At 42.3% G+C, this 26,152-nt stretch overlaps 2 protein-coding genes across 9 annotated transcripts in view; both read left to right on the top strand.

The window, feature by feature from the left end:
• The first annotated feature begins 608 nt into the window (after positions 1-608).
• PTP4A1 (protein tyrosine phosphatase type IVA, member 1) lies at positions 609-14,284 on the top strand. Of its 3 annotated transcripts, none has more exons than XM_017825329.1 (6): positions 609-884; positions 7,511-8,060; positions 9,566-9,658; positions 10,036-10,166; positions 11,765-11,839; positions 12,668-14,284. In XM_017825329.1, the coding sequence occupies exons 2-6, from the start codon at positions 7,956-7,958 to the stop codon at positions 12,783-12,785; spliced, it is 522 nt and encodes a 173-aa protein (XP_017680818.1). In that variant the 5' UTR covers positions 609-884; positions 7,511-7,955; the 3' UTR covers positions 12,786-14,284. The 3 variants fall into 3 exon arrangements, with proteins under 3 accessions (XP_017680818.1, XP_017680836.1, XP_017680827.1); XM_017825347.1 differs by having other exon boundaries at positions 679-884; positions 7,514-8,060; XM_017825338.1 differs by lacking the exon at positions 609-884 and adding an exon at positions 2,143-2,273.
• An 8,547-nt stretch (positions 14,285-22,831) lies between these two features.
• PHF3 (PHD finger protein 3) overlaps positions 22,832-26,152 on the top strand; it is a 51,617-nt gene continuing 48,296 nt past the window's right edge. The window contains exon 1 of one of the 6 annotated variants that reach the window (XM_017824550.1): positions 22,832-22,997. The gene's annotated coding sequence lies outside the window, so the exon portion shown is untranslated. Of the gene's footprint in view, positions 22,998-23,570; positions 23,643-26,152 lie in introns of those variants that run through there. The other 5 variants (XM_017824586.1, XM_017824619.1, XM_017824559.1 and 2 more) reach the window with 5 other exon arrangements.

Consider the following 26,152-nt stretch of genomic DNA (forward strand, 5'->3'; position numbering starts at 1 on the left):
TGAGAGAGCCCCTGTTGTTTCCCACACCACTTCTGGCCTACTGGGCTGATCTCCTATGTGTAACACCAGAAATCACCGTTTTTATCCCGACTTAAAGAACACAGGGTAATCCGCGGGCAAAACGCACCAAGAGCTTCCTGCCAGCATTAAACTCGCCAAAGCGGTTTTGCGGTCCGCGGGCGAAGGGCCCGAGGGATTAAACCCGCCCGGGGGCCGTGCTGCGCCATCCTGCGTCCTACGGCCCCCGCGGGAGCTGCTGTCCCGCCTCGCCCCGCCGCGGCGGGCAGCAGGGGCTGCGCGGCAGGACCCAAGACTCGCCGCCCAAGGGGATCCCGAGCTCGCCGCAGGCGCTCCCGGCGCAGCCGCCGGCATCGGCCCCGACGGGTGGGGCCACGCGGGGCGGGGCGGCCCGGCCCGGCCCGGCCCGGCCCCGACGGCGTCCCCGCCCCGGCCCCATTCACGAACCGGTTCCCGCCGGCCGCCTCCGCCGCTCGCACCGCCCGCACCCGGCACCACCCCGCCCCCCGAGGCCTCGCGCCCGCCCCGGACGCGCCGACGGCGGCTCTGATTGGGCGGGAGCGACGCCCGTCAGTGACGCGCGCGGGCGAGGGGCGGGGCCGGGGCGCTCGTGGGGGAGGCGGCGCCGAGTGTCGCTCCTGGTGCAGCCGCGTCCGCCCGGCGCTGCCCGCAGAGCCGTCCGCCCGCCGCAGCCGCTGTATGGTCCTGCCCCGCGCCGCCGCCGCCGAACCCCCGCCGGCAGCTCCGCGGCCTCCAGCGCCTCCGCCTCCTCCCCCTCCTGGTTCTGCTCCTCCTGCCCCCGGCTGTGGCGCCCGCACCCCGGCTGTATGATCAGGCTACAGTCTTCAATGAGTAACCATATTCCTGTGAGTGCCGCCCGCCCGCGCCCTCTGGCCCCCCGCCCCGCGGGCCGCCCGACCGTGCCCGGCTCCCCGCGCTTCTCCCCCTGCTCCTCCATGTTATCCCTTTGTTCTCTCGCCCGGCTGCAGGCGGCTTCTCGAAGCGCTGGGCTGCGGCTCCCCTCGGGCGGGCCGCTGGAGCGCCGAGCCCGCCGGGCTGCGGCAGGACTCGGCCTCTCTGCCGCCCCCGGCGCCCCTTTCCCCTCCTCCGCCGGGAAAGGAGGAGACGGCGATCTCTCCGCGGCTCCCGGGCGGCCCGGCCCGGGCACAAAGCCGCTTTGTGAACCCAGCTGCTGCCTGCCCCGCCCGCCGGCCCGGCCTTCCCCCCGCCAGGGTCTGTGTCTGCCGGGCCGGGTCTCCCGCCGGGAAGGGCAGCGCCCCCGGGGCCGGGGCTCCGCGCCCAGGGCCGTGCCAGGAGCCCCCTGCCGGGGGGAGGCCGAGCCGGGCGGCGGCTCCGGGGGACAAGATGGCTCCGCTTCGGGAGCCTGATCGAGGCGTGATGCGAACCCGTGACCGCCGCACCGGGACACGGCCCGGCCCGCGCGGCGCTGCCGCGGCCCGGACACCGTCACCTCGCCGGGGACAGAGGGACGGGCGGAGCGGGAGCCCGGCACCCCGCGGCTGGGGGAGGCCGGGGCCCGGCGCTGTCCGGGCAAGCCGGGGCTTGCCCGCGGGCGGTTGGCGGCCCGGCCCGGTGCCAGGCTCGGCTGCCGCGGCTGGCGCTCGCCCCCCGCCGCGGCCCCACGTGCGCGGTCGAGGCGAAGGCGGCCCGGCGGCGGCTTTGTCTCCGCCGTGCTCGGGCGGGGAGGCAGCGCCGGCTGCGAGCGAGGACGTGAGTCCTTTCTAAAATGAGCTCTATGCAGTAGAGGTGGGGTATGACCGAACTCGGTTGTGCAGCCTGTCTTGTTCGGCAGGAAAAGTCCGCAGAGAAGTATTAAGTACACGTTGAAGCAGATATTTCTCAAACAATCTGCCTCGAACCTCAGAAGCTGACGATGGTAGTCAAATACCTTAATTTTGACCGAACCTGCTTTTAAGACCTTGCCATCTGGCTTTTCAAGGAAGGCATTTCCTTCTGGAGGTGGATCACAGTTCACCATTGGAAGATTTTGCTTTCCTCATATGCTTGCCGGTTTGGTTGTGTGTTTTTTTTTTTTACCCCCTCTAGTAATCTCGGTGCCTGTGCTGCCTAACATCTGTGACCTCAGAGCGCTCTGTATATTTAAGCACAATCAATCAAACAACACATGGCTTGCTGGTGGTAGCATGCCTTCCAGAAGCAGGGAAACAAGAAAGACAAAAAACTAACAAAATCAAGGAACCTACAGTAACAGAAGCAGGATTGTTTGCTCTCTGGTAGGCAGCTATGAGCATGGCAAGTATTATGAGCTGACAGTTGTACAGTTTTTTGGCATGAGGTTCCTGTGATTCTGGTGTTCCCTATTTCTGCTGGAAACAACTTTCCAATATGTCTACCTGCATCTGCTGAGTCTTTCAAAAGCAGTGACTCAGAAGTATGAACCCTGTCTCTTTGTATCTCATAAAACTGCCAAACCAAGAAAACTGAAGATTACACTTAAATGTCAGCTCATATTATTCTAGTGATGGAACAGGAAAATTGAAATTGTCTTGCCAGGAACAGAGTTGTTTTGGGGAAAAATGTGGAAGAAGCAATATAGAAATTGCACAGCCATGAGAAGAAATATAAGAGAGAAAGGAAAATGAGTGACAGATACAGCAGGAGCCAAGGGAGAAGGTTGTCATTGTCTTACTGAAACTAAATGTGTCAGTAAGGCGGTAAATAAATAGAATTTAGCCTTATCTAATAACTTCCGTCAAGTGAAACTTCCCTTTTCTGGCAGAATATGTGCCACATAAGAATGCCGGATCTATCCCAGTGTGTAGGCTGACTGTAAGTGATGACTTTTAAACATTAACCTGAGCGCCCAGATAAGAGCATTACTGAATTGTAAACTAGTAGCAGATATTCACCTTTAAAAAATTAAAACTTGCTTTATTGGATCAATAGAAGAGATATTTCTGTATTAAATGCAAGTCAGTAACTCCTTACCACATTCTTCTCAGTAGCAACTTCCTGTTAGGTGTTAATGACTTTATTAAACTTGATGAAATACAGCAATTACTCTCTTTGTGTGTATGTGCTGAATTCCTCACGTTATTGCTTAAAACATAATGGAATAATAGTTTAGTAGAATGGTGGGATTTAAATAGTTTGCTATTGAAATGGCATTGTTAAGTCATTTAGACAAGGGAATGAAATGGGTTTTGTGGTGTCTTATTTTCTACAATATCTGCTAAGGCTTCTTAGCATGTTGTTTCTGTGGTCCACACAGAAGAACTTTGAACACAGTCACATGGCCTCAGTTTCATCATCTTTGGAAGTTGCATTGACTTGTTATACAGGAAGTTTTGAGATAATTTTTTCTTCCCCCTTCACTGCATATTTGAACCACGAGAACATCCTTCCGGCAGAGAGCATGTCGCAACAAATTTATGATAAACCTTTCCCTTCCTGTCAGTGAGATCTGAGTGTATCTTCTTAGGCAATGGGTTGCTGTCTGTGGCTAAAATGGACAATGTTATCACTGTGGATATTACAGTATGGGCATTCATCTGCCCAGTAGATAGGAGATACATCTTGTCAACAGCACCTTACAAAGGTGTGCCTCTGTCTTGCCTTCTGGCTTCACAGTTTGTACCCCTTACCCTCCCACTCTTCCCTGACTGCTCTGGCAGTTGCTATTTAAGCCTTGAGTAGTAAGAGGAAGTCAGGGGTATCTGTCATTCAGTAACTTTTTGTCAGGTAGTAAGTTAGAGCAATGAACTTCCTTGCAGGTGTTCTCAAATTGTCATGAAATGTAGCTTATTTTAGTTCTCTAGTTCTGATCCTGTGGTTTTAGTAGGTGAGTGCGTGTCAGGTCTTGACTTCAGAGGATGGAAGACCACATAGTTTGTTCTTTATATAAATGTTTTCAGTCTATGAGGTGGTGGATTGAGCAACTGTGAATCATTTTGCTCATCTTCTGAAGGTAGAGTGTCATGTAACTGCATAAGCAAGTGCTTTTGTTTGCATGTTTTTCAAGATGCCACCGAGTTGTGGATAAGGACGTCAACAGCATGGGATAACCTTACACCTCTTTGCTTTCCCCATATCAGTAACGATTTAACAGATTACTTTCATAAACCGTTTTTGTCAGACACAAGTGATGGTTTCAAACCGTGAATTAACATACATGTGAATCTGTTGGTCAGTGAAGACGGATACTTTAGCATTCTGTCTCAAAGAAGGGCATGAATTAAAGCCTTTCTTTTCAAGATGTCTTCCTTCTACTTGAATAGACTGTTTGTTCTCTGACTTTTGCTAGCGTGAATTATAGTAGGTGGTACAATTATAACTAACACAGCTGTAACCTGTAATGGACAGGTTGCCTTCTCTTAATATGTGCCCCTGGCATATTAACCTTAGTTTTGTTTTCTAAGTTTATTTTGATGGCTCTAATGGTCTAAATGTTGTTTGGCTTTCTGTCATGATGGAAGCTGCTACTTTTTCCAAAATCCTTCAGTGTTAATTTTCCTCAAGGAAAACTTATATGTTAATTGAAAAGAATATGCTGGAGTACCCAACTTAATGGTAAAAGCAATGAGTTGGTGTTGCTCTGTTAAAGAACCTTCTGCATACAACACTATGCATTTGAGTTTCACTTAGGCAACTTCATGCTTACCTGCCAAAACTGTATGAGACAATGTAGTAATTCTAAAGCCCTGTTTCCAAGCCTCTTGAAAGTTCCTGACATCATTTGAGTTCCCTCAAAGCCTGAGATTGTCTTAATTACTGCAACAGTATTTTTATAGCTGATTTCTCATCTTCCAGGTCTTTTTCCTGAAGGTGGATGAAGCCTTGTACTGTAACTTAATGCCATAACACAAACAGCATGCCCATGTACTACTTGTCTTTAATTTTCATTTGACGCCCAGAACAGGACTAAACTAGACTGGCAGAGCTGTCTTAGTGTAGTACAGTGTGTTGCTGTCTAAAGGAGTTGGTCTGCATGTGAAGCTTTCCTGTTAGCATTGGTAAGAAGTGATGGCATTCACATCAAAGGAAAATATGAACTTTGCTCCTTTATAATACGGCAGCAGCAGTTGCCAAGGCAAACAGTAAGGCTTAAATACATTCTTGGTTAGGTCCTTAGCTGTGTGAATTATTAAGGTGCTGATGTGTGTAATACGAAGTCAGTAATTAACAAAATGAATTCCTTTGTAAGGGTTAATAACACATAGAACTCAAATGTAACATTGCATAATCTACTTGCTTCAACTTTGTATAAGAATTTGAACTGTGCAGCCAGTTTCTAGATGTGATTAGCAATTTGCATTAAAATGAATGATTTTTTACTTAACTAATACTTTGCTGCCTGCCCTTTTCCTTATCCCCACGATGAGTTTGTCTGGTATCTTGAGAACTCCTAGTTGCATGCTAAGGGCAGCCTACTTAGCAGGCTGGATGAATTCTGATTATTTCTTTCTCCCTACCTGTCCTAGTATGGAGAAATGTTAACTGCTTCCCATTACACTGTGTTCTTTTCCCCCCCATTCTGTGTTCTCAAGCTCACTTCCATGCATTTCTGTTTCTGACAGCCTCCACTCCCTCATCTTCTACCAGGGAAAAGGACTGTCTGTGATTGTTCTTAGGAAGAGATAAACATGAGATCTGCCAGTGCATGCAAAAAGTAGCACAAGACCTTGTGCAGCTGTGTCTGCTTAAAGCTGTCCTGTCCCTTTTTGCTGTTCTGCTTCTTAAACTAATTGAAAGCGACTTTAAATAAGTTATCTTCAGTTCTTTTTTTTCAGTTGCTATTTTAGCTGTTTCCTAGGTCTGGTCCTAGGAGGCTTTTAAAAGCACACCTGCCACCTTCTGCTAGGACATGGCTGGTGAGTCAGATGATGATTCTTGGAGTTCTTCCGAGTCTGAATTCTCCTGGTTCCTGTTACTCTGTTGGCCTTTGACTTCAGAGGACCTTTCTTACTCCTTTTTCATGCCTATTATATTTAGAGTTCTTGCTGTTTCTCAAGTTGTCAAAAATAAAAACTGAAATAGGTTTTTTGCAACTGGCAAACTTAGTCCTACAGTCTTTACTACCAGCTGCACCTGTTATCTTAGTTTCTTTCTGTTAACTTAATTCTCTTATCTGTTAGCAAGTTGGGGGTTTTTTTTGTGGGTTTTTTTTGTTTGTTTGTTTTGTTTGTTTGTTTTTTACAAGTCATGCCTGCGATTTAACACCTTAAAACTCTTATCAGGAAGCTGTCTGAAAATGAAAATGAGTTGCCTGACTAACATAAATAACTTTTTTCTGCTAAACATTTGTGGGATAAATTATATTTCTCTCTGGTACCTAAGTATATTTGGTAGGCATGTGGTTCGACTTGTATCTCTCTTTTGGGAAACAGAACTCCTCTTGTTTTCCCTTCTGTTCCCTACGCAGGTGTCCTCAGCAGGACTGGTACTGTGGCTGGGAACAAAACTAACTCCTCAGCTGGAAGGGTTCCACAGTGCATAAAAGCATATCTTGGTGCTTCATTTACAACATCTGCAAATGAATACCCAACTTGGAGCAGTTCATTTGCTATCTTAATTCCTAGTTGCGTCTTGTAGTAATTATATATATAAATTTAACCATAGCTAAACAGCATACCACTGGACAGGAATAACCTGTTCAATAAACTTGCTTATGTATGGTTTTAGCTAGACTATTACTGCTATCTTGGTATAAATAAAGTCCTGGTGTGAAAAGACAGTTAAAAGCATATGAAGGTGGCCATGGGTCCTCAGCCTTTAGTATGTGAAATGTTCCTTAGTTAGAAATCTGTGTGCCTTGAAAGTCTCAAAGTGTTCGAAAGCTCACATTTTTTGTTAGGCCACAAAGACTGCATTTGCTTTCATGGCCTCCTATTTAAGTCAAGTGGATTTACGTGCATTTTTTTTCTACTGGCTTTTCTGTATGTGAATTAATGATGCTTACAAGCAAAGTAAGTTTTTAGCCATTAAGACAAGTGATTCTACTTTTAAGTAGAGACTGATAGTTTTGTTCAGACACGAAAAATTGTCCACTGCTGAGCTTAAATATTCAAGGAATCTCATCCTTGCTTTCATGGGACTACTTAAAGTCACTGTAACTTTAGTAGATGTTGTGATATCTCTCAATTCAGAATGGAAAAGGAAGTTGTATGGGTATCCTGGAAAAAGTATGCTTTATATAAATACTGGGGTTCTTAAAACTTGTTGCTATGTTTAGCACATCTGAATTGGTGTTTTAAAACATTTCAGCGTTTGGTGTTGAAATAACCCTATATGGAAACTTTGTATTAAGTAAATGTATTTATTTTCAAATAATCCTTGCTAAGAAAGGTGACAGGATTCTTACAGAAACCTAATTCTTGAAATAAAAAATAAACTTCATGAAACTGCTTAGTTGCTGTGTTTTTATTTTTTCATTTTATAATGCTTGATGTCTTAAAAATAACCTTGTTTCACCTGTCCTCATTATGCTTTTTTTTCCCCCCTCTCTTTACAGCAGTTCTGTGGTGTTCTTGGTCACACATTTATGGAGTTTCTGAAGGGCAGTGGAGACTACTGCCAGGCACAGCACGACCTCTATGCAGACAAGTGAACTGTAGAAATTCATTACTACTCCACCAAGAAGCCCCCCTAAGAGTGGTTGACCAGGATAAGAAGTTTTGAATTGAAATTGGCAGAGCATTTAACAACAGAATTCAGACCTGGATGGGGTAAACCTCAGTGCACTGCCTTTCTTTTGCCTCAGTATTACTGGATTGAAGAATTGCTGCTTCTTGTTAGGAGGTTCATTTCATTTCCCATTGCTCCCAACTTCATACTTCCAAGCACTGAGAATTTCACGTGGAGTATAGTGAAGTAGACTTCAGTTTCTCTACATCACTTCTGTATTAGAATTTTTTTTAATCCTTTCATAATCTTGTTGCATGTTTAACTAAATCAATATGGCCCGAATGAACCGCCCTGCTCCTGTGGAAATCACCTACAAGAACATGAGATTCCTGATCACACACAATCCAACCAATGCAACCTTAAACAAATTTATAGAGGTAAGACCAGGACACAATTCTTACTGATGTGGTTTTTTAATGCCTGAGCAACATGCTGTATTTACAATTTCCTTCTTTACTAGTTGCTAATGGCTGTGAAAGCCATATGAGGAAGTACTGAAATTGTTTGTATATTGACTTTTTTCAAATACTGATGCTGTGCTTCAAAGAGCTACAGACAAATCTATTCAGATATACTTTGGCCTTCACAAATGTAATTCTGAGAGTGAAGCCAAATAATAGTTATACCATAATGGTACATTAAGTACGTTGTTTAGGTCTGAAAACAGGAAGTATTTGGCAGAGTTATGTGTAGAACAAAACAAATATCTGCTAGTGATAGGAACTTGAATTCAGATTGGGCTAAAGTGGTGTAACATTTCCTTGCACTTCCTGCATAGTGATTAAAAAGATAATAATTCACTATATGTCGTGGATCAGAACCTTAGGAACAAATAACAGGCTTGCAATATGCTTTCACTGCCTAGCTTCCTCCAGTGTTAGCAGATTATGGTTTTAATGTAGCTTAAGAGGATCGTCTGTGTCATAGTGTCTACTTGAGTGAAATTTGTGGCAGTAGGCTTACTCTGCATCCAGAGCTGCTGAAGTTACTTTAAGTGTTTTGGTACCTGCTGATATTGTTTACTGCCAGGTAGCTTGGCATATATTGCTGATACTGCTGGTATCGAATTTATCATCAAAAACTTGTATCCAGTGTGTTGGAACTATAAAGTGTGCTGGTGTATAAAGTGTATGCTAGTTCCTGCAAAGTTACTTCCTGGTAAGGTCTGAGTTTGCAAAGTCCCTCATTAGCAAGATTTCAGGTGTATTATAGCTCAGTTCTGCATTTGGAGTGGTATTATTTATGGGAAACACAGTAGGATAACATTTGCTTGACTTTATACTGCCACACGTAGATAAAGTATGCTTAGGCTATGCTTCAGGCAGTTCTGTTCAGACAATGTGAATGATGGGTCATTGCAGGAATAATAAAGAGTGAGTGCTTTTTTGGAAAGCTAAATTTTGTTATTCACTAGTTAGGACAACTCATAGTTCTTAACAGTAAGTGGTCTTACAGACCTATCTTGAGCAGAGAGAGAGAAGGGGAAGATTTAAACCTCGCTCAGAGTGGTTTACTGAAGTATGTAGCTTTGCAAACCGGGAAACTTCCTGTTCCTTTAAAAGGAATGATCTTTTGGAGATGGACTACTTGATTAATTAATATTTAGCTGGATCTGATTTTAGATTAAAAAAAGTCTGATCCAGCATAACAAAACTTAATCTGCACGTGAAACTATGTTTGCAGCAGAACTTAAGGGTATCTGGCATGAGCACATAGATTTTTAGTTATTTCAGCTTTCTCTGTTCTTCACAGGGTGGCAAGCATTTGTATGAGGTTACTTACTGAAAATTTTTGAATTATTTACTGAGTAAACTTACTGAGAAAATCAAATGGTCAAGTACAACTAGTTTGCTCTCACAGCAACTTTTTTTTCACTCCCTAGGAACTTAAGAAATATGGTGTTACCACAGTGGTAAGAGTGTGTGAAGCTACTTATGACACTGCTCCGGTGGAAAAAGAAGGCATTCAGGTTTTGGTAAGTAGTGTAAAAGCAGAGTTTAAAACCAACCCATTCCCCACCCCACCCCTTCCCAAAAAAATAATTCTTTCGATACCACCTTATTAACTCTATGAGTATGTTCAAGCTGCTGATGGAGGAAAAAGCTGTGCAGTCATTCTTTCTTGTCAGGAAAAAATTTCAGTTTTGATCAAAATCATATCCTCAATGAAAACTGATTGAAAGGAATGTATTCCTAATATTGCTATAGTTATACTGCTAGAAAATCATAAGTTTAAATGGTTTCCTTAGCTGTCAGCACTTTGTCCATTGTATCCCCTCCTTTTTTTGCCTACACACACATCTTACAAGCAAAAAGAGTTCCATCTTTGTGTATTTGCCATCCTGTATTCTAGGATTGGCCCTTTGATGACGGTGCTCCACCATCCAACCAGATTGTTGATGATTGGCTAAACCTCCTTAAAGTTAAATTTCGTGAAGAACCTGGTTGTTGTATTGCTGTACACTGCGTTGCTGGTCTTGGAAGGTGAGTGAAGCTTTATAAAGATCTGTTGAATTCCTAGTCAGACTTGTTAAGATCTAGTACAGAAGTTTGAGGTAAATGTAATATAGTCACATATCCCATATTGGAATGACCTCACACTTAAAAATAGTGAAGATGGCAGGAAACTGTTGTATGCATCTGTTAAGGCCTTTTGGTCAACAGATGATGCTACAATCACAGCTCTCACAAAATCTACTGCATTAAGTAAACAAGTATATTCTTGTACCAAGCATATTGATAAGTGTCCCATTGGTATTTCTGTTTTGCTATGTCTTCTTTTTTTTCTAATGCTTTTGTTTTTATTGACTTGCCTGCTTCCTCTTCATCTCCATTTCAGTATTATTGTCAGTCTCCTTGTACCCCGGGTATTGTAACCATTATCCACAAACAAGTGGCTGGTTCTGGCACATCAAGACCAGCTTTTATCCACCACCTATCTGAGGGATGAAAAGTGTTCTCCAAAGTCTCAAACATCTATTTGTCTCACATCTAAGTGACCTCAAAATTATTAGTGATAATGCTAAATATTCTCCTCTTAGCCTGGCTCCCTCTGTCTGCTGCCACTGTCTTAAATACAGTTCCAACAGTTGGGACAACATAATGATGTTTCTGTTATTGTTCTAGACTACCTGGGAACTAGATCTGTTCTAAAAGCAGTTGCTATATTATAGCTATGGATTTCAGTATGTCCAATCTAAAATGGAAGTTTCTGATCTTGCTGTCTATAAGCCTGGCTTATCCACTGTGTTATGGCTTCACATGTAACAAAGTTGACTGTAATGATGAATGTTGCCAAAACCAAAGTCTTTTTCTGCTGCTTAGAGTGCTACCTGTTGGGTTTTCTTCAAAACTGGGCAGCTAATTAGTTGAAAAGAATATTCTAGCTTTCTATCGTGTATGTTTTCTCTTAAATCCCTGAACATACAAAATCACTTAAGCTTGCTACTGGATGCACAACTCTGTTGCTCATGTGTGGCATGATTTTTTTTTTTGAGCCATAAATTGCTAATGTATTTGGGCTTGATTTCTGTCAAGCTTTTCTAACTGAAAACTGTATTCTGTCAGATGAAGAATACTGTGGCAAGCAAGGAAATCCTCAGGGGAGTGCAGCAGCCTGTGGATTTCATCTGTTCCTAAAACTTGTTACACTACTTGTACATTTTGTCAGTTTTTATTGAACCTGACACTCCTCTTCTGTTTTCTGCTTTGGCAGTTCAGACTGCTTCTAGGGATGCTTCATTGTGGGGGATAGAAACCCATATGCAACTCTTCCCCAGAATCAATTGCTTTGAAACAAATGGTTGAAGATTACTTTCATTTTATTCCAGTTGTACTCTCCTATACCTAAAGTCAAAAGCTAAGGTTGACCAGAGTTAATTTAAACCCTTATCTTAATGAGAATGAGTAACTCAAAAACAAGTGGTATAATAGCTCAATTAATATAGAAATGCCTTATGCCTTTTTTGCCTTCCCAGAGAGGAAGCATCAGATACACAGGATAAAAGAGAGAACTGGGTAAAGGTTTTTCTGAGTATTCATAGACAAAAGCTAAACTGAATATAATTTCTTTTTTGAACCAGAGCTCCAGTCTTAGTTGCTCTTGCACTGATAGAATGTGGAATGAAGTATGAAGATGCAGTGCAGTTCATAAGACAGTAAGTATGAAGCTAATATGTAGCTGTGTCCAAGATTTAACGTGTTGGTACATCCTTGGGCACTAAAGGAAATTTTACATATGAGAGGCAGAATACTTTTAGAATTTAAGTTCTGTCTCCTAGCTAGAAGTAACACTCACTCACATTGGTGGATCCTTTCCTCTGTATTAGACCAAAGTGTGCTGTAATGGTCTTCCTAGTCTTTCCTGGTGGTCTACTGAAAACAAATATTTCCTTGGATTTTTTAAATAAGTGTAAGTTGGATGAGAAGAATTTTGGTCACAATGTCTTAATTTTCAGGTTTCAGCTATATTTAAAAGAAGCTGCAGCTATTATAAACAATACCATAATACTTCTTGCATAATTGCCAAGTCTTTGAAGAGTTAAATTCAACTTGTAGTGGTTCTGTATAAAATGAGGAACAGGAAGACTGGTATTCCAAACAGTCAATCAACATGTATCTTTTTTTCACGTACTTAATGGTTTGAGAAAACAAAGTTCAATTTCTGTTTGGCTTCTTATTATGGGGACTTAAAATATTTATGTACTTTCTTAATACTGTAAGATTTCTGGATTTTGTACATCAGAAGTAGAACACTGTCTTAAATGCTATGGACTCTTGAGCATGTGGTCCAATGAGGTATTTGTGAAAGGAAGCTACCACCCTCTTTCCTGGCACCGAACTTTCAATTATCCCTATTTTGGTTATAGCCTTGACTTAAAGGTGGCTTTTTTAAGTGACCTAAAAATATTTTTCTCTGGTTGGTGATATTATTTCACTGGGCAGGAGATTGATGTTCTGTTTAAAATATGTTTTCCTCCATCTAGGAAGCGGCGTGGAGCTTTCAACAGCAAGCAACTTCTGTACTTGGAGAAATACCGCCCCAAGATGCGTCTGCGCTTTAAAGACTCCAATGGTCACCGAAATAATTGTTGTATTCAGTAAAGCTTAACAGCCTATAGTACTTCCTTGGGAATAAAGGACGGAAACTAGAATTGAGCAGACTGCATGCCAGAGACATCAATCTGGTATTTTTTAGTAGTAAAGGAAGCTTCCTTAGGAGTATTTAATAGGCTAAAGGCTAAGTAGAAATGCAACTTCTATGTTTAAGTAAATATCCGTTTGGAGACCCAGTAAATGTTTTTGCTGTACCCTGTTTCTGAGCTGTCTCCTTGTTCATTGATTACCAGATCAAATATCCTTGAATCATGCCGTTGAGTCTTACCCACCTAGTTTCAACTACTAAAAATTGGGGTACTAAAATAAATGAATCTGTAGAGAGATTAGGTGCCAAAACACCCAGCATATCAGCTATATGTTTTTCCTTAAAATGAGCATAGTTCTGATGATGTGAGAACTACCAGCTTATCTGGACCTTACTATCTTTTTTTCTACAGTCATTTCAATACTGAAGAGAATACAGCCTCTAAAGTAGTCTTGCCTGCTCACTGTATGTTTTGTCTCCCACAATCGCACTAGAATTATCAGGATTTGCACAGTCTGGTTTTTTAATACTATTAATTACAGCAACTTTTTACCCTTGCATCTGTACTTTTCTGTTACCTGCAGACCTCTCCATTTTACAAGTCATTACTCTCTGGTTATTCATGTAGAAGATCTTTTAAATTGTACAGAAGCACACAAGTCTTTAATGTCTCCAGACAAAAAGCCTTACAGTAAAATTATTGTTGGCACTTCATGTGCAACTTAACAGAGGGCCTGAAAAGGTTGGGAGGGGCTATTTAATATTTCTAGTAAAATGTTGCCTTTGTCTTGTGCAGGAAGTATAGAATATGCCCTTTACTTTAGTAAATATTTTTTTAAAACTTAGAAATGCTTTGTTATTGTAGCTAAAAATTCTTAATCAGAAAATTTCTGAAAAATCTTGTAGTTTTCTTTTACTGTACCTATTGACAGTTGTTTACCAACTATCGCTTTGTTGAAAGTGTGATTTTTTTTTTTTCTTCTTTTCGTTTTTCCTCCTTGAGTTTCTGCTATGACTTGGGCAGATCTCTGTAATATTTTGTATGCCTTTCAAGCTGCGTAACTTAATATTTGGATACTTGATAATTTGTTTTATTATGTAATTGATAAAATGGTGATGTGTATTAATGTTAGTTCAACCATATATTTATACTGTCTTGGGAATGTGTGGTTATAGTTCTGTGGGAGAAATACTTTTGCCAGTGTTCACCAGCTTGTAAAATCTAGTGCGAGAGCTTAAAACATCTAAATAAATACTGAAATGCACTTAAAAGTTTGCTGAAATGCTCATCACTTTCACTTATTTTTGTGTACTTTGTCAGCAGTTTTGAGGTGCCTAAATTCAGAATCTAATCAGGCATCTTTCTTTTTCTTTTTTTTTTTAATCTGGGTCTGAATGTCCCCTTTGTTGTAATGTTTGCTGTTTCTTTTACTCATAAATAAATGTGGACAAAAATTAATGATAGAAAGTACAGTATTTCTTTATGTAGCTTACTTGTGACTTGCCGTACTAAAATAGGTTACTTCCTTAGTGTTCTTGAAACTGTTTTTGCAGCAAAGGCAGAAGAGTATATGCATCAGTAAAGCTTTGTTTGAAGGGTATTTTGATTAATGGAATACAGCTTCATTTGACTGAGGAAATAATATCTTTTCTTTTGGAATGATGTCCAAAGACATCAATGTTTCTACTGTCAAGATGAACTAGATAATAGGAACAAGGGCAAAGACAAAATCTACAAAATTTCTGTAACTCAGTAGTACAGCAGGCTGATGTAAATACTGGTTTAACACAGATTAGTATCCAAATCAAGTTAAAAATAATTATTTGGTCAGTCATGAAACTAGGACGAATCTGTAAAACAGCTACCAGTAAAATGCCTGGAATTTTTTTACATACTTAAAATTATTAATGCAATTTCTATACATAGATCAGATTTTGCTCTGTCTCTATAGCATTCACATGGATAAGAAAGGTTGTGTTTAGGTTAAGAGCTCTTAACCAAGCTCCCATCACTAACATGTTCTTTAGAACTTTAAACTTGAGACTAGGCTTGACTTAGTTGATTTTAGTAAACAGGTTTCTGAAGAGGAAAAATCTCCATAACAAATGTCTGTTTAAAGCAAAGACCAAGTCAACTTTTGAACTGTTTCCATGTTTGGTCATGACTCTCTAAGGAACAGAATATGTCTCTTCCTCTTTTGTCTTAACAATTCCAGTATGCCTTAGGGACTAAAATGGTAACAACACTCAAAATGTGAAGATAAGATAGCAGATGGAAATACATAAAGCACGTTGAATAAAATCTATGTAATAGATATGAATTTACACATTCAAGGAAGAAAATAATTACTGTGTCCTTAGGCAAAAGCCTGGCATGGAAAACAGGCTTTAATGTCACATCTAATTTTCGATGTGTAGGATGACTATATAACTGCTTTGTCTCTTCAAGAGTTATGTTTTAGCAGTACCTAATCATATGGTAGCACATTCTTGTCATCTGCTAGACTGTTTTGTGCTGTGGACTTAATGGCTTGTGTAATTTGGTTTGTAAATGGTGGTTGTATTTACAGAATTCCTTAGCATGTAGGAGAAATATATATGGGAAATGGGGTAAGAGGGGGAGAGTATGATCTTGCAATTACTGCAGCAGAAAACTGCATATTGTTCTGTCATGTAGTCCCTAAATAATGCTGAGGAAAGATAGTCAAATGAGGTACTGTTAACTGGTTACCCAAAATCAAGTATAAAATTAAATTTGATTTTGAATCTGATTCTCAAATGCTGAACAGTCTGTTTCAACTTAAGTCTATAAATACTTAAATATATATGAAATTTTGTAGAACTACATGTTTCTGAACAGTCCTGAACAATTTCAGATTGAGTACTCAAAACTAGTTAATAGTTCTGATTGTTAATCTCCCTGGTCTTCAGTTCTCCTTGCATAAAAATCCATTCCAGTCCTCACAAGTGGGGCTGTTGTGGAGATAAGCAATAATTTCTGAAGTAATCAGACCCATCTGCATTATTGCAGAAGGAACAGTGAGAACATGTGTAATTCTGTATTAAGGATGAATTCTGGTTTAGTCTTAAGATCTTTGGCCATAAGAAAAGTAGTAAAGCACTGCTCATTCATGTGAGCATTGTTTATCCTTACAAGTGAGATGGGATAAAAAATCTTGTGTAATTAAATAAATTTATTTGAGAGAACAGACTGAGGGTTCATAGATGACCTTACCTTTATTGTTTTAAAACTTCTGAGTACTTGACTGCAGCACTAATTATGCTTCTTTTTTTTTTTTTTATTAAATATGTGCAACATGACTTAAAGTTACTGAGAGATAGTATTCAAAACAGTATTTTAGATTTGCGGGGATTTTGCTGTATCATTAAGCAAGTATTTTCTGTCAGCATAGGGAAAGTTGTCAAACCAGAGATAATAGTAATCTACTTGGAATAACATTTTTTTTGCATGTATTTGTGTAATCCCACTGTAACAAAAAAAACAATAGTTTGCAAGTTGAATTCAGATCTCAAAATCAGGCTATGTTGGGTTTTATTAATAGCTGGGATGGACTTATCTAAACAAATACAGATTTTTACATGTGAGTAGAGGCTTCCCTCACACTTAGTGAAAGGAGTTTTGGACTTCTCAGGTGTATGTCTCATATCTCATATGCTAAGGGAGATCCCTAAACTGGTTAGATGAAGACCTCTCTAAATGTAAGAGTGTAGTCTGTAAAGCATGGGACAGCAAAGCCAGTTCACAGTGTTGGTATCTACAGGTAGATTAAATGTCTCAACTCCTTTGTGCAATAGTTCAAAATATCAGGTAAAGTATTTCTCTTAATGTACCCTGCTCTTAATGTGTAATAAACATTGACAACTGTAACCTGATTTTTTTTTTAATATGGATTTATGCTACAGGTAGCCACAGCAAGTCTTACTAGGCATTATTTTCCTCTTGATGATCACCTGCATGAATGCTGTTAATTTTGATGCATATTGTTCTAATGCATTGATAATTATCTCAATAACAACACAAGTTCCTTATCGGTGGAAAGGCTCTTTGCAAAGTAATAGTGGTTAAACAGTGGTCTGACAAGAAACGATAAGGACAGTGCCAGGAGATCAAGTTGCCTCCTTCAATTCCTGATTCAAATGAGAACTCTTAAAGTGTAGCTGAAGAAAACCAGATACCACAGTGTTTAGATACATAAGGCAGAATACTCAAATAGTAGAAGACATACAGTCTCAAACATGTAACCTGTGTCAGTGTAACAAAACCTAAATGTGTGAATAGGGTATTTTTAGTGGACTGGAGCTTAATTCCAGTTTATTGGTGGAGTAACATCAGTAACAGATCCTTACCCTTCATATAAATTTGCACATGACAATACTATATCATCAAGTTTCACTGATGCTTGTTCTGAAGAAGAACTTGAATTACGTTTGGGCTTTGGAGGAGAAAGAACTGAAGGTGGTAAACTCTTCTTCCTAATCCATAGGACCATAGTTATGATACTGATCTGAATAGGACAGTGCCACTTCAGCACTGTCATGCACTTCATTGGTACTAGTAGGAAGCTACATGCATCTTAGTTTGTCTTCCATTCCCCAGTAAATCTGTGTGTCATTAGGTAGGGCATGCAAATCCTGAACTTGCCTTTAAAATTTCAATTCAACTCTATAGCAACTTTCAGTTCATCATAATAAAAGCACATAAAGATAATGGGGACATAGCAGATGTGCAAAATCATGAAGGAGTTCCTTCAAACTGCAAGTACAATCATCCCTTTATGCTTGATACGTAAGGTTTTCTACAGTAACACACCCCCTGCCTATCTCAGGGATGGGCTACCCTTCTCTCCACAACTTTGTATGGCAGAATTCTTAATTCTCCCTTCCTTCTAACTCGAGTTCCTTGTGGGATGCTATGGAGAATGGGTACCAAGAGTTATGTAGCCTTGATGCTCTGTCCAGAAATTCTTGGTCATTTCTGTTTCACTTGTCTACTTCTCAAAACTCCCTTCTGGACTTATAATTGGTACCTGTTTATTTTTCACTGGAAAAAAAAGTAGTAGTATTCAATGGCCCTTGATGTTTACATTCCTGTCTCAATTGCCTTCCACCACCACCAAGTATTTATGCTACTAAGAACTTGGGTCTCAAAAAGTTCTATTAAATGGCAAGCCCTTCCCCTTGGAAGTGGTTCTGAGCCAGGTCCAGGAAGGGAATTAGAATTACATATTATTGGGTTGAGGCATTAGGATGTTTTTGAAGGAAACCCCCTAATTGTGCCGTTTAGAACACAGACTAATTTAGACAAAAACATTAAGAGGTGATCTAGTCCAACCCTATGCTCAACGCAGGGATAACTTCACAATTATATCAGATTATTTAGAAGCCTATATTGTCAAGTTTTGAATATCTTCAAGGACGGAGATAACAGATTCTTCCAAATCTCTGCCCTGCAGGTGACTACTCTTCCCTTGGGAGCTAGTGAAATTTTCCTGGATGCAATTTTCTTTTTTCTCACATTTTTCACTGTGACCTCCAAGAGAGTCTGTCTCTTCCTCTCTACATCCACCTGCTAGGCAGCTGAAACAGCAGGAAATTTACTGCCTCAGCCTCATCAGGGTGAAGGAGCACAGTTTGGTGTAAGTTCCAAGCCTCTAATAATCTTGGTGACCCTCCACCAGGGTCCATTCCAGTTTGTCAATATTTTCATGTACTAGGGAATTTAAAATTAGACACAGTACTCCAGATGTGGTCTGCAATCACTTCCCTTGACTTGTTTGCTTGCTCTCTTTCTCACGCAATCTTTGTGTTCAATTTGTCCATCAGGTCCTTTCTGCAAAGCCTCTTTCTTGCCAATTGAGCCCCAGCCTGTACCAGTGCATGGGCTATTACATCCCAAATGCAAGATTTAACAACATAAATGACATCTGTTGCTCTCCCTTCCCTGAAGCCATCATCTCCTCTTGTGCTATCAGATTGGTCAGATATAGCTTGACCTTGGTAAATCCAAGTTGGTTTATACGCAGTCCCTTCTTTTTCATGTCCTTCTAGGCTTCCAGAAGGATTTGCTGCATAACCTTCCCAGGAAAGGAAGTGAGGCTGATGGGTCTGTATTTCCCTGGATACTCTTCCTTGCGTTTCTTGAAGGTGTGCAGGTCTCTCCTGTCCTCTCCTCTTTTCTGTTCTACTTGTGTACCGTGGCAACATCAGAGGCACACACCCAGCAACATAGTTTTTGTGTCTAGCTAAGGCTGGGATTGAGCCATGTGACTGCAGTTGTCTCTCTGCATACCCATCCTCTGCCTGAGGAGACATGGGAGCAGAGCACTGCCCGTGTCAGCAGGACACTAAGGCTGAGAACGGATATACTGCAGAGCTGAGTGGTGCACAGCTGGGTCACTACGAGTGCTCCCACATCATATAATGTTAGTGATGCATAGCTGTGGACATTCCCCCTCATTCAGCCTGTGAACACAGTACTGTATAGCTGGAGGTTTGCCAGTTCAGTACTTCTGCACAAGAACAGGGAAAAAAGGAGAAGGGCAGCTTTGGGCCTGTGACAATAACAAATTCTTAGGGGGAAAAAATAGGTGGAATAAAATGCAGAATGGATTTCCCAGAGGTTATTGTGCCACACTAAGATTACTAGTTAAACTGGAGGAGGAGACTTAGTAAAATAGTTTTAAGGTAGAAAAAATGGGAGACAATCACACATAATAGCAGAAGGCTGGAGACAGAGAGTGAGTGAAATTTCTCAACAATTGATTTGGAAACTGCACTTTTGTTTATGTGTATATATGATTGCAGTAAATATATAATAATATATCATACATAAAACCACATCATAGAGATAACTATTTAATTGCACTTTAATAAAACCTAGAATATGATAAAGAATTATGCTGAGGAAGATCAGAATGGCATGCATAGTCCTTGTTATATTTGTCCAAGACAGATGAATTCAAACTAAAACATGTGGTGCTTAATAAGATTTCTTCTCTAGCAGCCTGGAGGGCCATTCACAATATCAAATTCAAACTTTTAATCTTCTAAGGTCTGTAATTTGATTTTTGCTTTTCAGAATGACATATTGTATGTACTTCATTCATAAATTATTTTATTGCATTTTCCCTTAGTCTTTATTTACATTTTTCTTTATTTACAATCATGTGATTAATTAGCAATTTTCATATTTCTGCACAGCGGTCACCTGAAGGTCTCTTGGTTCTGTGCTCTGCCATATTCAACAGAACAGTCCCACAATCCAGCAATCCCATCAGAAAGGCACACTGCCAGTCTCTATGCCTCTGTTTTACTAATTTACTAAAATTAAGTTTTACTAATTTACTACCATATAATTGCCTCCACAGAAGATAAAAATTAAGGTAAATAGGACTGGAGTGAAATCTCAAGTACTCAGAGAATTAGTAACTCTAGCAGCAGTTCCATAGGCAAGTGGCCAAGCTAGTTTGATGGGTAAGTCTCAAAGGCCTGTTTTGTGCTGGTTATCGAAGTTTGTTTTCCTCCAGTGCTCCAAAACCTCATTCGAGGATTTTTTTCCCTGTTTTACACCAATCTCTGCAAATAACTGCAACTCCTCTTGTTTCTGGGATAAAATGTTTTTTTTTTCAGTCTTGAATCTGTGTATTCCATTGGATAATTTTTAATAGCTTGTAGCTTCTGCACATTTCATCTCTCTACTAAAATCTACCCTTAGTCATAAAATCAGTGGCTAAACACCCTTCAGAACCTTGCCTTTGTTCACCAAGCTGCATTGTTAATTTTAAAAGCCACAGTCCCTTTCACCTGTGGAACTGAATGTTTTTATGCTGCTTTCTAGGTTAGGACATGCAACTGCTGTTTGATCCAACAACTGACAGCTGATAACTAGTCTTCACGTAGGGAAAGAGAACGATCTTGTCTTAAACTTGGTGGAAACTGGGTAAAGGGGAACATGTTCTAGTTCCTATACTAACTAATGCAAGGAAGGTTGGCAATGAAAGGAAAAATAGCATCAAGACCAGATATTCTTAATCAAAAGATGTAGATTTGCACTATGGGACTCGAAAATTAGATTACTGGCTGTTACTGTTCTGCATTTGCAAAAGTCAAAGAATTCTTATTACAACAAGTAATTTATTTCAGAAGTCTAACTTTGTATGACATTCTAGGAAGTTACGCAATGTACAAAATAAATGAAGCACCTGGGTTTTAAAATAATTTAAATCAACTATCTTGAGAAAATACATACAGACATACCCAGACATTAGAATGATGTTCCCGTGAGATGTTGTTTGAACAGTTATTGACCTACTGCTATAACATATCTCAGCTTTTGACAGTAGCAAATACTGCCCTGCAGCAGGGGAGAAAACCTGTTTGTCCACCACCATACCCAATACATTCTTTATCCAGTTAAGCGTGTTTCTAACTCCTTTCCGCACTTTGACAACTGGAGAACTAGTAATTAACACTCAAAAGTGACCATGTTTAAGACCAGTATGATACCTGTGTATAGCGTATTTTCAAAAACTCCATTTAGAACAAAAAACATAGAAAGGTGGGGAAAGGCTGTAAGGAAAATAATTCAGGAACATCTTGGAAAGAGGCTAAACAGAGACTTGGAACTGTAAGCAAAGAAACTGCCTTCTACTGCTTTTTCTTGTGTTCGGGGCACTAGCAGACTGTTTCCTGAAAATAAATAGGTTGCTTTCCAATGGAAACAATTTGCAAGATCTGGACTATTACCAAGGAGCTCATGTAAAGGGACATGATAAAAATATTGCAAGGAAAGCTAGCAGATGGTGCAGTTGAAATTGTGCACACCTGGTCTGTCACTGTATACAAAGATCTCTGTAATACCTATGAAATTGGCCATTGGGGTCCATTTTTTTTTTAAATGTGAAATCAAACTGTTACATAGGTGCCACAGGTGGGCAAGTTCACGATATAAATGACACACGATTGTGACTATAAAGGGACTGGCCCAGTGTGGTCACATCAAAAGTGCACGCTCTGTTAAACTGAGATGGGTCACTGGAGTTATGTGACTTTTGACAGTGTAAAGAAAGAACTGAATAGGGCAATTAACAATGATCAGATTACCAACAGTGCTTTGCCTGCTGCTTGTGTCAAAAGTAATGAAATCAAAAGGGCTGAATGCTGGAAAATTTGTGCAATGCAACTATGTTTAACTGAATTTTGCTCCAGATATTAAAGACCTTCTGAAACTGGGAGAAAACCGAAAAAACCCCAACTTGTGGTGATTTTCATAATGGTGATTTAAGAATCATATCACAAGGGAGAAAAAAAATATGAGTGGGTTAAAAACTGTGCTCTGCTTCAAAGGTGTTACTGTTTTGTTGCAACTACCCTGTGTGGTGCCTGAAAATATTGCTGTGTTACCATACCTTCAGTTTAATGCTTCCTTTTTACTGTGATGGTAGCAAGAGAAATATTTAATGTATTCCAGCCTTCGTAGCAGTACAGAAAGCCCTAGAGAACACACAACTCAAAGACTCAAAACAGAATTGAAAAAAAGAAACTAAAGGAAAACCAATGCATTTTAACGTCATCCTTGTCTTGACATGACGTTTGCATTTCATTACAAAATATGAGGAATATGTAAAGGCAGCATTAATATAGTCATCCATAAGATAATTCTAAATTTGATTTTTAGAAAGAACATTGTGTTTCTCTTTGGGGGGTGTTGAAACTTGATACATACAGTAACCAGCCTGTACTGCACCTTATGCCAGCCATCAGAACTGAGAACAGCATGACCAGTGTTGCACTTAGCTAATGCTACAATGCAAACTAGAAAGATAGTCCTGCTCTTGGATAACATTACGTAGCGATCAAACTACTCCAAGTGCGGATGCCCTGACAAACACACGTTAGCGGCCCCTCTGGTGTGGATTTATGGAAATGTGCGCCGCGGGTCCCGCAGTGCACATGGGGCAGCTGTTCCCGGGGAGAGGCGGCCGAGGCGAGAACGCGCGCCCACCAACAGGCAGCACGAGCCGTGTCCGCCCGGGGCCGACGGGCTCCGGAGGCTGTTCCTGTTCCACACGTAGGAACGGACGAGCCCAGCATATCCAGCGCCGAAGGAATCCGCCCGGGACCGCCGGCGGACAGGATGGAATAACAAGCAGGTTGTGTAACACGGGCCGCGCCGAGCAGGGGGTGGCAGATACTCCCTGCAGACAAAAGGCCACATCATTGCGCACCCTCCGCTCAGAGCCTGTATATCGCCCACCGGGGCCGCGGCCTACGGCGCCCGCGCCGGGGCCTGACGAGGAAAACCCTCCCGGCCGCCCACCACCCACCGTCCCGCAGGCTCAGCCAGGCCTGTGAGGCCACGGCCGGGCCCGCGGCTGCCACCGAGCGCCTGTCGCTGTTGCAACCCCCGACCCCAGCACGGCCACCCAGGCCCCCGGCCCAGCCACAGTCGCTGCCGGCTCTCACGGTGCCTCCCGGGGCCGCCGGGCCGGGACAGTGACGTCACAGAGCGGGGGGTCCCGGCCGCTCCCGCAGGGCGCCTGCGCGGCGCGCCCCCGCCTCCAACTGCCTCGCTCCAACGGCGCCGTCACGTGAGCGGCCTGGCCCCGCGCGCCGGACGCCGCGGGGGCGCGCACCGGCGGGGCAGCGGGCACGCGGCCGCCACCGGGCCAGGCGCGACCACGCGCGCGCGGGCCCCCGCAGAGCTGCGCGCGCCGCCCGCCCGCTCTCCCTCCGTTCGGCGCGGCCGCCGCGTCCCTTCCCCCGCGGCCGCGAGGCAGCGCCGGGCGGCGGAGCGGGTGAGTGACCGCGGGCGGCGGCGGCGGCGACCGGGGCGGGCAGGCAGGGAGGGAGCGGGCGACGGTGGAGGCGGAGGGCCCCGCCGCGCTGCGCGGCCTCGCCCAGCCCTCGCCGGGCCGGACAGCGCTGGGCCGGGCCTGCTGCGGCGGCGGCGGGGCCGCGGCCTGTGCTGGCCGGGCCTGTACAGTCGGAGGGGCCTACAGCACGGGCTGGGCGGGGAGCCGGTGCCGCCGCCCGCACTCGTGCGAAGGCGACCCCCGGTCCAGCCGCGGGCCGCCATCCGAGCCCCAGCCGCCCCGCTCCGCTTGGCCCGGGCGCGGCCTGGCGGTGCTGGCGCGGCTGTTACGGAGGCTGCGGCCCGCGTGCCCCGGTCCGGCCGTGCCCGGCTCCTCTCCCGGCCCGTGACATGGCGCTCCGGCCTCGGCCTCGCTACCTCTCGGCCCCGCCCGCCCGTGTCCGTGCGGGACCTGCCGCAGGTTCCCTGCCCGGAGCTGTGTCGCTGCTGCTGCGGGCTCCCCCACACCGCCTGCCCTGCCCCGCAGGTGCCACGTTTTGACCCTTCTTAGCAACGCTTGTCCCTTGCCACCCTCTGAGCCGCCGATATCTTCTTGCCCCATACAAACCCGAGGAACAAATACCAATTTAGATTCTGCTGTTCTTCCTGCTCTTGTTCTGACCTGTTCCGGGCTCCTCCTCCTGTCTCCCAAACTTAGCATCACCAAAAATTTCTGCATTTAACTGTTGCATATAGTAATCCACAGTAGGAAGTGCAGGAGAAAATGCAGTCGACAGCAGTACCTGGGGGATTCAGTGGCCTGGTGGTATTTCCAGATCCTATTCTGGTATTAAGTGCTCTTTCTGAGGCAGTGTGTCTGCACTTATTGCTTGCTACTGCAATGCAAATAATTAATAACTCTCAGGCTTTAGTAGAGCTGTCACTCGCGTGATTGTGAGTGTGCATTCTCTATGGTCTGCACAATGGAGACCTGTTAGAGCCGTGTGAGGAGTGTTTGGAAGAAGAGCACTTTGTGCAGCATAGGTTGAGTTAGTAGAAATAGCCTGTAGAGTGAAGCATAAAAACGAGCAAGGAAAGACAGAAATATGGCGTGACAGGAGCTATACCATACAAATTGTAGTTGTGATATTGTCTTTTATGTAGCTGTTAATCCATTACACAATTTTTATATGTTTGCTTTTATTAAAACATATGCTAGTGTTACTAAACAGTGGAAATATTTTAGGATTTAATGTAAGGATGGTAAACATATGGCATCTCTTTAATACCACCGATTCATAGTTTGTTTAGCTTAATTAATCTGTTGCAGTTTGGGACACAATATAAGGACGACCTTGAAAACATAGATGTTTATATTTCTTGGAATAATTGGAGTGGTCCCTACGCTTAGTGTGTATCCCACAATGAAGCTCTCCTTTTGCTGTACCAAGTAGCTTCTGCTTTTAATTTCTATATTTGACTTGAAAGACTATAAATATAAATATGGAGTTCTGAACACCTAAGTTTTTTTCAGCTATTATTGCCTGTTACTCAGTCATTCAGTTTTTATGTGCATTTTACATTTGCAAACCCTCAGAAATTTCAAGCTGCTGAAAGACAACCTTTTGGTGATATGGCACAAACCATGTTGTCTAGATCTAATTCAACACAGTTAGCTGAAGTAATGCAATACAGTGGTAAGATGTTTCAAAGAGAACAGAAGCTCTAACACATCTTACCTGCCATACCTCTTTAAAGAGGGGCTTAGCTTTACTGCTGTTATTGTGCTAAGAGTTGAGCTGATGTATGCCATATGAATTTTTTTATCTGTTATTTTAATGAGAGTTTTTATTTTCCTTGGTCAGCGTAAATATTGTTAAACCCAAGTTTTGAAAATACTAGGGGGAGAGGTACATTATATTAGAAGCTCTTTTTTTATGATAAAGGAATATTTTTGAAAGGTAATATTATGAAGTAGCAATGATGAAGTTCCCTAAATAGACATAGGAGTGCTCATTATATAGAAGCAAAAAGTGAGAAATACAGATATTGTGCCACATCCACCTGAGTGGCGTCAATATAGCTATGTGATGGATGGTATATTTCCATTAAAAAACTTCATAAGGCTTAGCCATTAGGCTTTTAACAATTTCTGAAAAAATTAAACAAACTCTAATTCTAATGTGTGTTTCCAATGAACCATTATGAGAGAGACAGTGAGAAATTCAAAAGATATTACAAATGAAATTGTTCTCTGGGGTGACCGAGAAATAATCAGTGTAACCTGTTACACGGTTTAATGCTTATACTATGTTGCAGGAGAAAATACTTGAAACAATTATTAAGGAACTCCAGGGTGGAAAGAGTTCAAGAGCATGACAGTAGTGATGGAAATATAATCTACCTTTGTCTTTTTCTTTTTGGGAAATGTCTCTTAGTAGTGAGTTAAAAAATTCTAGAGGTATATGCAGTGATGAAGAGATTCATAAAATTATGTATAATCTTTATAATTAT

Source organism: Lepidothrix coronata, unplaced genomic scaffold (genome assembly GCF_001604755.1).
Source record: "Lepidothrix coronata isolate B3197 unplaced genomic scaffold, Lepidothrix_coronata-1.0 Scaffold4, whole genome shotgun sequence".
NCBI classification, from domain to species: domain Eukaryota; kingdom Metazoa; phylum Chordata; class Aves; order Passeriformes; family Pipridae; genus Lepidothrix; species Lepidothrix coronata.